Source organism: Notothenia rossii, assembly GCF_949606895.1.
Source record: "Notothenia rossii genome assembly, chromosome: 11".
Taxonomy (NCBI): domain Eukaryota; kingdom Metazoa; phylum Chordata; class Actinopteri; order Perciformes; family Nototheniidae; genus Notothenia; species Notothenia rossii.
In genome coordinates this window covers 47,052,165-47,065,071 of record NC_136910.1, presented here as the reverse complement: position 1 = coordinate 47,065,071, position 12,907 = coordinate 47,052,165, and the positions used below count along the sequence as shown (strand labels likewise).

General features: G+C 40.3%; 1 protein-coding gene across 1 annotated transcript; it reads right to left on the bottom strand.

Moving 5' to 3' along the window:
* Positions 1 to 565: 565 nt before the first annotated feature.
* Positions 566 to 11,596, bottom strand: LOC307023433 (ER degradation-enhancing alpha-mannosidase-like protein 3). Its single transcript, XM_079656708.1, has 21 exons — positions 11,203 to 11,596; positions 10,647 to 11,082; positions 10,462 to 10,507; positions 9,461 to 9,561; positions 8,485 to 8,524; positions 8,239 to 8,351; positions 7,849 to 8,002; positions 7,517 to 7,651; positions 7,229 to 7,334; positions 6,737 to 6,834; positions 6,472 to 6,597; positions 6,287 to 6,370; positions 5,733 to 5,816; positions 5,520 to 5,644; positions 5,227 to 5,392; positions 4,817 to 4,974; positions 4,638 to 4,725; positions 4,324 to 4,497; positions 4,004 to 4,169; positions 3,681 to 3,872; positions 566 to 3,273 (listed from the first exon to the last, which is right to left on the bottom strand). The coding sequence occupies exons 2-21, from the start codon at positions 10,739 to 10,741 to the stop codon at positions 3,017 to 3,019; spliced, it is 2,508 nt and encodes an 835-aa protein (XP_079512834.1). The 5' UTR covers positions 10,742 to 11,082; positions 11,203 to 11,596; the 3' UTR covers positions 566 to 3,016.
* Between the last annotated feature and the right edge of the window lie 1,311 nt (positions 11,597 to 12,907).

Sequence of the window (12,907 nt, the reverse complement as noted above, 5' to 3'; positions counted from 1 at the left end):
ACTCCATTATTCTTTTCCAAACACTGGCTTGAATGGGGAAAGGTTTCTCGTGACAGTTTGTTTGCTCTCAGCTGAAACACAAAACCACTATTAAAAGAAAAAGAAAACCTAACACCAAACTGGACTTCCATATGTGGAATAAATCTAATGAATCAACATTAAAAAGTATAAATGTTTGAAAAATAACATAGAGGATTTACCATGTGGGAAATATATTTCTAATTTCAATGTAATTACACGCCCACCAGGAGCTTCATACACTCAGAACTATAAATATAATTTCACTTTACCATTAAAATAATATTGGCTCGTGTTTAAATCTTGAACACATTTATTGGGACTGTGCTGTCTCACTCATGGGTGATTCTGAACAAAGCTGAAACTAAAACCATATTTTGTTGAAGTGAAATAGTAACATGCTTTAAAGTCAGGTTCAACAAATTGACTGTGGAAGTTCCAGATTTTATTATTTTAGAAGAAAGAAAAATTCCTGAGCTGATGACATTCCACTGCTGCGGATAAATGCAGTTATGTAAATGTACGATGAAGAAAAAAAAGAGCTAACATTTTTTATATTTAGGTTTTTAATTGTATTAATGACACTGCCTCAGCTCATAGTCAGAAAGTAAATAGAGAAGAAACCAGAAACAGAAGCTGTGTCACGCCTCTCTTTTGGCATGTAAAATGATTTTAAAAAATAATCCTCTGGTTTTTGTCCATACTCTGTGTGTCTCTCTGATCTGTAACACACACAGTCCTGAGGTATATGGGTTGGCCAAAGCCTTATAGAGGCAAACAAAATTAAAATACAATAAAGATAAAACAATCATGTTGGATTAAGACTTTACATCAATTCAGCAGCATTTAAGAACAGGTCCACTGTATAACAAAATAAATCATAAACTCACATTTGATGTACCACAAAACACAAAAATCATGCAACAAATTATTAGTGAGAATAAAGTGAATATGAACAAAGTGATTAAAGAGTTTTTATGTATGGCAGTGATTACACATATCAATGCCCAGATAATGGTTTAGTTTTAGAAAGACAAGACTGTATTTATCAAAACAATGTAAATGAATAAATTGGCCTTTCCAGGTCGTATGTTACCGACTGATTCAAAAACCTTTCTGTACTTCAGCAAACTCAATGGAATATAAACTAAATATTGAAACAATTTGAGTAACCCTGTGGAGTTCTCCTTAAATTTTAAGGTGGCCAAACACATCTAATCATTGCACAATGTAAATGAGACGATGTATGACTGCAACTATTACTTATTGCAACACACACAAACTAATGAATCTGCTTAGACAATCGTACCCGTGTTTCAAAGTGCATAGACCAACCTGTGTGACTTAGCAACAGTAACACTTAGACTTCAGCTGTAAGAAAACAGCTTTGGTAATGTTTGCAAGATGGCATGATCAATTACAATTTAATAATGAGTGCAGTTATTTGTATTTGGGGAAGTAAAGGACAAAATCTGCAAAATCCAAACCCAATTTCTTAATAATAATAACAATGAATTAAATGATGGTCAATCTTATTTTTTCCTTGCATGAAGTAAGGGTTTCCTCCACACACACACACACACACACACACACACACACACACACACACACACACACACACACACACACACACACACACACACACACACACACACACACACACACACACACACACACACACACACACACACACACACACACACACACACACACACACACACACACACACACACACACACACACACACACACACTTCATCAATAGGTCAACCTGGCAAATTGCATTCACTCTTTAAATTCCCTGAAGTTGCTTACAAGTACACAATAAAAAATAAACGTCCCAAATTGGCCCCAGTTCATCTATTATTGTATTATAAACCGCGTTCACACCGCAGTACTTTTCCCACTTTAGTTCCGATATAGTTCCGAAATGTCGCGTTCACACCAAAAAGAGCCGGAACTAAAATGAGTTCATGAGAACCTTTTCACCCCCTTTTCAGTCCCTGCTAGAGACAGGCTAGAGAGCAGGTACTTCCGTGGGAGAAAAAGGTTCCTATATGTCTGATTGGCTGGGCGGAATGCAAACCACGCCCCGTCAAACTCCCAAAAAGTTTTGTTAAGCCGCTATTTTATTATCCTTGCATTAGCATGATTAACATTAGCATTCGCCCAGCGCAGAAACGCAGAGAGACTAACTTATGGCAACACAAAAGAAAACATGGGAGCGGTGGAGATGAGGAGGTGTCGGCGTTCTGGTGATTTACTCCGGGGACTTCCGGCCGGGGACTCCAGGTGGCAGTATACGCCGTGAAGTTGTTTGCGGTCTGCCAGTAAACCCAAAGCAGAAGAAGAGGAAGAAGTGACGACAGCGGCTTCATTTGCCTAATCCTCCCTCAGGGATTTATTCCGGTGTTCTCATGAACCTTTGTGGGAAAAGTACTGCGGTGTGAACGCGCCTATTGAGCATCTACGGCAGCTAACACCACCTAGTGGCCAGGTAATACTCCACCACTGAATATTTAACAGTAGTCATCGAAGTGAAAAGGTGCACTAAAAAACAACTGCATTTCATTAAAAAACCTAGCTAAGTACATTTTGGCCTTATCTATATTTCCCTCTAAACTGAAGTAATTTTACTCTATTATTTACGTATCATTAGCATCACAACCACCATGTACTGTATGTGCCTACAATAGCAACACTACAGGCATCCTAACCTACAGCTTTCGGCCTTAAATTACCAATTTTAGTCTAATTTCATCCCTCATTCCAGAGAGATCTGCACCACATAAAATAAAAGCCCCACGTTGTCTCTCTGTGTGATAAACCATATTTAGGTTTCAAAGTCACGACAGGAAGAGAAGATGGCCGTCACACTGCTTTACTCTCCTCTGTAAACATGCAGGCGGGGTCAGTTAGGGCTCTGTGTAGGGCAGTGAGGGGCTCTGAGAAACTGACGAGAGATCAGTGTTAGGAAACTGCTTCTGGATCAGCAGTGGTCAAGGCTCTGCGTCTGGAACGCTGTTTGAGTTTGTGTTTTGAGAGGAATCTGCTGAATATGGTTCAGTTCTGTCCTCCTCTGTGGCTTCTATGCAGAATTGTTTGTGTTGTGTTTCTTGCTCCACTTCCTTAAGAATCATCCCATCTTTCTCCAAGACAAACTCCAGGGTGGGCCCTCTGGCTGCTCCGTCCTCCAGCTCCCCCTCCTCTGCCAGGCGGAGTTTGATGTTCATGCCGGCAGGTTTTTCTGTCTTACCTGCACAATGAGGGCCAATGATATGCAAAATTAGAACAAGACCACCGAGAGGAATTAAGATTTGATGTAATTGTGTTAGCTGGGATAGCAGTGCTCCTTCTGAATCTTGTTAAAGTAGGAAACGTATACATTTTTTATTCTTTAATCTTCCTCCCATCCTTCTCACTAGAGTTCAAACCCGGGAAAATATATCAGACCTATTGACCTTTTTCATGAAAACGTATAAAAATGGCTAACCAGAACTAGCTCAGACCTATAGATTGACTACTAGAAATGGCGATCTTTGGCCTTAATAGCTATTAAGACTCAAACAGGTCTTTGCATATTTCTCCTTGTTGCATGAAGTGTTGCTTTAAGAATGACCAATGTATTTTGACTGTTATAATATCTGTCTCCATGCTCCTCACCATGTCCCAGCTGCCTCTCTTTGGGCAGCAGCAGCACATCCACATTGTGATTCTCCTTCAGAGCGGATGTGAGCACGGCCCCCTCCTGGCTGAAGAGGAAGACTAAAGGCAGGGTGAGATCTTCAGTGGAGTCACCGTCTCCAACCATTTGGAAGAGGGGCGTATCCTGACTGTTGCTTCCCTCATGGTGGTCTGAGGAAAAATAATAAGGGAGCAATTTGAACGATGGTGTCTTTTTGAGGACCAAGTCAGTATTTGATAGCCACTATTACCTTTGAGGTGGACTTAAAGAATATATGTGGTAATCTGGTATTTGTCCTCACCTATAAAGATGACTCCTATGGCTCCTGCTTCCTGCAGATGACGAGCCTTCACAGCGAACATGCAGTCCCCACGCAGCGCCACGGCAATATGCCCTTTAAGCTGCGCTGCATTATCTACTGGCACACATGCAGTGTAGGGGGAGGCTTTCGCTATGCTGCCCTTCACCTGAGGAAAAAGAGTATGTTATTGAATGTTATTTGTAGTTTTTTTTAAAGTTACATCTCTGTCTCTTTGGCTGCACGGCAGTAAGTGGTTTGTATTTTGATCTTGCTTGCCATTTTCCCTTTTATACATCTTATTATAGTGACTAGAAGCTCACCCCGTGCTCCTGCTTGGTTAGGTCCATCCCAAACTTGGCAGGTCCCGCTGTGATGACTGTCCTACCCAGAAATGGGGGGGATATGAGCTGAACAACATGGGGCACCACCTCCTCTTCCTCCAGTGCTTGGCTCACCTCTGCTACAAGTTTGACCAGGTAAACGCCTTTATGGTCCTGAAAGGGATTCATATTTAGAAACTCTCCCAAGGAAATTCTGTGTTTTCTTATAATGCCAAGAATATGTTTTGCTTTCACAAAATAACGTTTTTGAGGTCTATACGAAATACCATTCGAACACCGTCTCCTCCCATTACCTCATTAAGCGGGGTGAGAGAAATGCCCATGCTTTTCAAGAACTCTACTGGTTCCATCCCATTGTCATGGAACGGGAGGTCAATTTCCCTGTAAAGTAAAAACACACATAAGTTAACACTCAAAGTAATCAAGGTAAAAAACGTTTTCACTGAGGATTTCACTTTAAAAAGTCCCACACCTGACAGGTACAGGGTGGACGGCTCGTCCCACCCCGGTGAGGTACTTGTAGCTGTCCCGGATGGTTTTAGCAAACGAGGGGTTGTTGGGGAATAACGTCTCCATGCTGGGGCAGGAGTGTGTGAACAGGTCTTCTTCTTGGGAAAGAGGAACAGTCTCCTGCGGAACAGGACCGACAGCTGCTCAGTTCACAGTAGTTGTCAACAATAAACAGTATTGCTTAGGACAATAAATAAAAACTACTATTCAATTACTTGTGACATTAACTCCTATAATAACTGATTCATACACAGTTAAAATGTCCTTGTCATGATTGAATCTACCAGCAACTTGTATAAATTAGATATTTAGAATTTAAAATAGCTATATAAGGTGTAATTTTTAGTCTTCGTATAACTTGATAATTCTTACAGTGTGGTTGCGTTGATAGGGGGGCTTTGTGATGGATAGGGACACTGGGAGTAGGTGGGCCTCGGTGGTGAAAATGTAGTCGTCGATATCGATCGGCAGCTGGCTCTTCTCCGAAAACAGCAGGTACAGGTATTTAAACATCTCAGCCAGGAAGAAGGAGTCCATCCTACACATCAGAAAACATATGATGTTATTGCATGTTCATAACAGATGTTTTGAGTTTCCATAACAACAGCTAACACCAAACTAAAGTTGCTATTACATATGAAACATGTGTAATGGCATTTGTTTACCTGTCTTCATGCATCCCAGTGCGGACATCTTGCACGGCAGCAAACCCGCAAGGCACCCTGGCGTAGGCGTTTAGCTTCTCCACGATGGACTGTCCCACTCTGAGGTAGTAGGGGTCGCCAGTGGCCTGCAGACATTTAAATATGAGTGTATATAGTGTAGTAGTTTCATCCACTTAAAGGTCATTTAAGTTGTTTATGGCACTGCCCTGTCACCTTATAGAGGTAGTAGGTGCTTTCTGCAAACTCTGGTCTCAGAAGGTGTTGGCCCCAATGAACTCTGAACTCTGAGGTGAATGCCTGCAGGAGATTAAGCAGAGAAAGCAAAAGTGAAACAGGCCTCTTCTAAGAAAGTACAGATTTCATACAATAGGACAAAGAAGATATAAATACATTTCCATTCGATATTTTTTAATCTGTTATATCATGACATAAAAACTATATCTTAGAGTGCTGAAAATGTGTGATATACATTTTTAGAAGTCGAGTTTTTTTTATATTAAAATGTAAGGTTTTTTAATATCTATACTTACATTGGGTAATTGCAGGCAGTGTTGAAATGAGAAGGAATGTTTAAAGGCAATATATGTCATATCATGTTTAAGTACCTTAAATTGTCTGATTCAACTCAATAGAAAGCCAATAGCAGACATTCCCATCTGGTTACTGTTCTTAGCTCTTGTTGTGTTCAGTTTAATACATAGTTAGTTACCTTTATAGTATACCTACTATATGCCGTTAATTAAGCAAAAAGCGCAGAGATCCTTTACCTCTGGAAGGAACTTGTGTTGTTTGGTCACTTGGTAAAGCATTTCATGAGTCTCAATAGCTGGTTTCAGATCCCCTCTCAAAACCTGTGTGAAAAATGAATGTCACTCCAGAGACACGTGTGCAGTTCTACGGACCCCTTCTGTGATTCAATGGTGGTAAATGTGATTAATGGAGGATCTCTGACCTGTAAGCCGGGGAAGAAAGCCAGGAGAGAGTCCATCCAGCTGCGCACGCTCACAGTGGGGTTGTGCATGTGGACGTTGAGCAGCAGGGGGGGCTGACTGATGTACTTCATAATGGCACTGTAGTGCTGTTACAGACAAACATCATGAAACATATATTAACACCGACAAAAGGGACAATTATGTGTCAGCAGGGAGTACAATACAGCAGGCGCCAAAGGCCTGGGTATAGATTTCTATGTGGGAGTACAGTGATGGAGGACTTACAATGTTAAACCTCTCCAGGAAGACATTGTCTCCCAGAAGAATGTAGGCCTTCATCAGATATTCATAGTACGAGTCGATACCAGCACCGACTCCGCTTTCTGCAAACACATTAGAGAAATAATTATGGTTCACTTAAAAAGCAGTGGAATAGGTTTATGTTTTTATTCATCTCTAACTTTGTTAATATGCACATTTCTGGTTTGACACATTGACTTCAAACATTAGAAAAGGCTTGGATATCAACAGGTTTTTAGGCATGTACCACAACTCTAAGCTTTTCAAAATGAGAATAAAGAGACATGCTATGTTTACTACCAGCTGTATGTAACCCTGAATATAAGTGAAATATTCCTCTTCATTAGCCATGTAAACAAAAAGAAAGTAGGAATTGTGTTGTTTTGAAATTAGGGCAAAATCCAAACTATTTTGTGGATGTAAAAGTAGTTAAAGTTCTAGTTTTCATTTCTTGTCTAAAGGAAATGATTGCCTCACCTCTCCGGACCCATTCTTCATTGTGGATATTGATAACAGTCCCCACTAGGTCACTTCCCTTCTGTCTCCTCTGCCAGAGGACATCCAGAGCCTTCCTCGCATGTTCCTGTGAAACAATAAGAAGCCCCACATGTTCAAAATGCGTATGGTAGAAACAGTTCAATCATTCATATTTTTAAATCCATCCTCAACGCCTGTACTTTATTCTTTTGTCTCAGTTATTTCAACAAAAAGGGCGTGTTACACAATAATACAAAACATCTCTATAGAGGCAGAGTGAGATAATACCTCAAACACAGACTCCCCTGACAGCCTGCTGAGAGCAGCAAACTCCAGGATCATTGTTCCAGCACACGCTGTGCAGGTGTCCGATTCTGTGCCTGTGCGTGAAAGGGGGTTCAGGACTCCATACCGCAGATTCACCTGGAAAACCAGAAAATAAAACATTAATCTTGTCACTTTTAGTAGAACATTTTTGTCGACTCGAAGCTCTTGAAAAAAAAACTAGCTACCTACTAAATAAGCACCATGATGCAAATCAGTTCATCTGTGGTGCACTGATTGCAATGAACTACATCTAGAATAAGACTTGTGATATTTAACAGTATCATTAGAAATACCTTAGGGTAAGGTAGGCCACTTGTGGTGTTAAAGGCAGGCAGTAATCGATGGCCCAGCTCTTTGGCCATGTGTAGAAGCTCATCGCGGTACCACTGCATCCTCTCCCCGCGCTGCTGTAGGAGGTCGGCCATCACGTGGCCTCCCAAAAGCCCTCTGGGGAGAATTACATGAAACAAGGAAATGAAGGTTTTCCTTTTAAAATTGCATTTAAGAGTTTGGGGTGAATAGGTTGAAATATGATATACAGCACAACATTTCTGACCAGTAATTGTGATATGGGATTTAATTATACATCAGGAATAATTATCCAAAACATTCTGCTTCACACAGATGTTGTAAAGACTAATCTAAGAAGTGGATGTCGTCAGTTAAAAAGACATGTTTCATACCCTAAAACTCTGATGTTGGTCTCAAACACCGACACCACCACATCGTTGTCCAGCCGCACATCCGTCACAACCTTCCTCACTGCATCCTCAAACTCATCCAGCTTGTTTAACACCTGCTCGCACACAGACAGGAACAGATACAACTCATGTCAAGACAAGGAAGAAAACAAGAGCATGGCGAGAAATAAGACTCCAAAACTCAATGAAATCCAACTACTCTGATGTTTCTAGGGAGGGAGTACTCACCACCAGGGTATCCAGTGTGTCTATCAGTGTGAGAGAAAACCTGCGGAAAAGAAGGAAGACATGTTGTGATGGGAGTCAGCACGGGGGAGCTGGTGTCCCACTTTGCCACTAAATTAGCCTAATTTTAACTAATAAATGCCAAACATGTTGAATAAGCTGTGAAATGATATTATGCAGCTTGGCTTCAGCATGAATGGAAGTATTCCACTGCAAGTTCATTACTTATTGCCATCCTGTAAATGTAATTGACTGAAATGAGTATCGTATTCATGTGTTCCTGAGAAACTGGGGCATATAGTCCAAGTTGAATTAAGTCTGTCTGAAACAGCATGGTATTACTAAATTAAATTAATCATTTACTTCTTTGAAAAAGTAAAATACTGTTTTAGGATGAGAAGAAATTACATAAATGTCACATTTTGTGTGGAATCTATATTCCATTTACCCGATTCCTCCCATGAAAACTTATTTTGGACTTCATATCCAGTAATTTATCACCAAATAAATAACCTGCATCAATTTCTTTTTTTAATAATATGGTCTTTTTAATGTATAAATAATAATAACGGGAAACACATAAATCTCCACTTAACTTTGATCAAATCTTTACATTTGGATGTCCTACAATTAAAATAGGAATGTGGATTCAAAATTGCTGAAACTCCCGAGGCGTATTTTTCTTTTTAGAATCTATCGCTTTCTTTAACATTCTCAGTGGTGAGTGAATCTTGAAAGAAGGCAAAGGGCTGGACAGATATATATTAACTTGAAACAAGCACACATATTTGGGTAGTTTTACAATCAGCAAGGAGATTAAAAAGCAACTGTGGCACATCTCTATGAAGAAAGCTCTAAAGAGATATGGCATTGCAGACAGTTAGAGTACATAATAAACTTTAGTGGATAGATTTGTTCTAAAACTGATTGATTAAAAAGAACATGGCTTGTTAGCTTGAGGAAATGTAACCCAACTTACTTCCCCAAAGAGTCGTCTATATCCCCTCTGTTGGGCTCCTGGCCCCGGACTCTCCCCCGGCAGCTTAAAGGCATCAACTCGTCTGCTGGATAAGCATTTTTCTGAAACACAAACAACAAAAGCTGCCTTCAATTTCATCAAGCAGCCAACAGTAAGGTGTCATTAGGAAAAGATGGCTGGAGTGTTGCAAATTCTTTAAGAGGGAAAAGCCCCTGGCAACTTGAAGCTAAACACAACCGCTGGGTCACTATTGGTACATTATTATGTATTTCAACAAGGAACATGCATACAAATACAATAATCTCAGAAAAGAGAAGAGATGAATTATGCCAGATATGTAAAAAATAATTTAAGTACTAGTCAATAAAATAATACATAGTACAGTTAAAATATAATATTACAATACAGTTATAATTGAAAAACTCAGATTACAGTGTAATTAATGTTGGCATGACTGGTTGCTCAACATAAACATTTTTTGTTAAAGTCAGGGTTTTTTTCACTCATCGTTTGCCCTACATTTTACTGGCTACTGAATTGAACTTTCCAATCATTGAGTTTGAGGGTCAACATGCAGCCTATCGGGAGCATATTCTCTATATCTAATTCTGCCTGAACTTTGAACCACTTGATGGGTCTAGCCAACCCTGACCCAATCATCTCTGGCTGGCTGTCATTGCTTTCTTTCTGTAGGGAAAATCCTGACTACGACCTGAGGAAGACAACTGTGTAATCCCTGACACAAAGCTGAATCAGAATGTTCTGACACTGCAGCTGCAAAATAATCCTGCATGTTGGCTTTCTTCACAATCTCACAAAATCTGACCCAACTGCGTTGTCAGCCCCTGATTAAAGCTTTCCTAAACTGAATGACCTTAATCTAACTCCAAAGCATGTTACTCTCACACAATAAAGTAGTGCTTTTCTATAAATGTTTTCTTTATTCAAGCTTTTTATAACTTCCCTTTAACAGTAATACAATGATTCGATCCAAGTCTTACCATGTAACTCCCATAAGCGTGATCAAACATTTCGACAATCTGGTCCCTGCAAAAAGAAATAGGGACAAAATCATGCAATGAAAATGGCACGAACACTGTAACTTTTCACAATATAGAAGAGACTTTCAAAGCCACTCACTCACAGACAGATCTAAACAGGGTTATACATGTCTGTATGTCCTCACCTGATGACAGTCTTCTCCTCTAGTGTCATGATCTGGCTGTCTTGACATATCACCCAGCCAAGAAGACTGGTGATCAGTAGAGTTTTCAGCAACATCCCAGCAGAGTGTATTGCCTGTAAACCTCTTGTAATCGTGTTCCAGGTTCAACTTCACTATGGACAAACAAACTGCTGTCCTTTGTCCACCGCCCACAAAAAGTCAAACAGTCCAGCAGTCCTCCTTCAAAGCCCCGATCATCCTCATTCAGGTAGAGAGTAGGCTGTAGAGATCTGGCTAACGTCTGGCTGACGTTAGCTACCTCCCAGCCCCATTTCCATGTTTCCCCGTTGTTTTTTTCTGTAGTTGATCCAGTATTGTAACGATCACCACATGCCCTCAGTGCACTTCAGCTGACCGTTTCCATGTAAACAATGGAGGCAGCTAGCTATAGCTCAGCCTTAAGGACAAGAAAACATAACCGTTCACAAAACACTGGCTTGTTAGTCCAAACAGGGCTGGCGGGAAACTTTTTGTTAAATCAAGAAATGTAAACATTTCAAATTAGGAACATATTTACCAAATTGATAGTGAGAGTGTGTAGCTAAAGACTGCTATCCATCACAGTGCTGGGATGATCCCTGTTGCTAGCCAGCTAACTAGTTGCTAACTGGTTCACCGTTAACAGAGCTAGCTAGTAAGCTAACAAGCATAAAAGCTAAATAAATAAAGATGGCTAAACATGAGCCTTTTCTAAAGTCAAATGGCTCACTTGCATTGTAAACTGACTGTCATAGAGTTAAATGGTCGTTGACACGTCGTCCGTAGCCTGACGTCGGACCGAGCTGTCAAAGGAAGGCAGGCTGTTGTGCTGCCCTCCGGCTGCGGGTCTGTCAACTGGGGGTAACTGTGCCCTGAGTTTAGAATCTCAGGCAAGCTTCACTACCACGTATGCTTTTGCTGTTTACGAAGTCTAGCTTTCAGCTGATGCCCCTCGTAAAGTAGTTATATAAACATGCTTATAGACGCTTTAGATTAGTTTGAGGTGAATGGTTTCAGCCTAACATTTTAAAGGACATCGTATTTATACATCCATGGTCCAGACAGGGAAGAAAGTCCCCTTGCAAGTTGTACTGAGGGCACTATTACCAAAATACAACAGGACAGATTTGTGAGTAAACCACCAGTAACTTACTGATCGGTAGTATATTTTTAGTATATTCCAATCATGGTCCTATTGAACTCTAATACTTTATTTATCCCACAATGAATTGCCTAAAGACGGCCATAATAAGCTGCTCTTTCAAGCTGTATTAAACTTTGCACAAATCCAGGCATGGGGAAAATGGGTCGTGGCACAATTGCACAAGAGCGCCTGCTACATCTTACTCTATAGTTTGCCACAAGATGTCGCAGTTGCCCCTCACCTCAGTATGTCACTTCCATACATCACCTGCAATATATGTATATGTTTCTGATCAGTGATAATAATTTGACTCTGCCTGCAACATTGTGTAGTACGCAGGAGTGTGTGTTAATACGTTTGCTGAGACTAAAAGAGCCCTTAATGAGGTGATTATTGTGCACAAGTAAAACAAATAGTAAATGTATTTGGCTTTACGCGCATGATATATGTGTGCCAAAGCAATCCGTGTATCTACCGTCCAATTGTTTTTCTTTATTAAACACGTAAACGGAAGAGCGTCTGAGAGGCGTTTTTGCTTTTTGCTTTTCACCTTACTAAATGGTCAAATGGTCATTGGAGCGAGCGGCGGGGCGAAACTCACGGAAGTGATTTCAAAACAAAAGCACTCGTTAGCTAAAATCACACTTTGAATCACTGCAGTATCCTACTGAAGAAACGGTGATTATTATAAACAAGGGGAATTTAGCGATCACAACGAAAACGGCGAAGACACATATTGAGCCCAGAAAATTGATTTTATTAAGGGCTGCAAATATAATAAGCCTCTGTCTAAAATGGACAACATTGTTATGAGATTTAAACTATACAGCGATTCTGCACTGCGGTCAATTTAGCCGTCTCTCGCGTTTTTTTTTCAAATCAGCTGCTCTTCATTATTCCTGCTATATTTGACGAGTGATACAAATATGTTCTACCACAAGTTCTTAAGGAAACTGATACTGTTGGACTCGGTTCTAGTTTGACTTCTACCAGAAATAAAATGAAGTACTTTTGCTGTGTACTTTGTGAGTAATCCTCTGTCAAAGTCCCCTCCCGAGTACATAATGCATGTTTTTCTGCTATCTTTGATGAATGATAA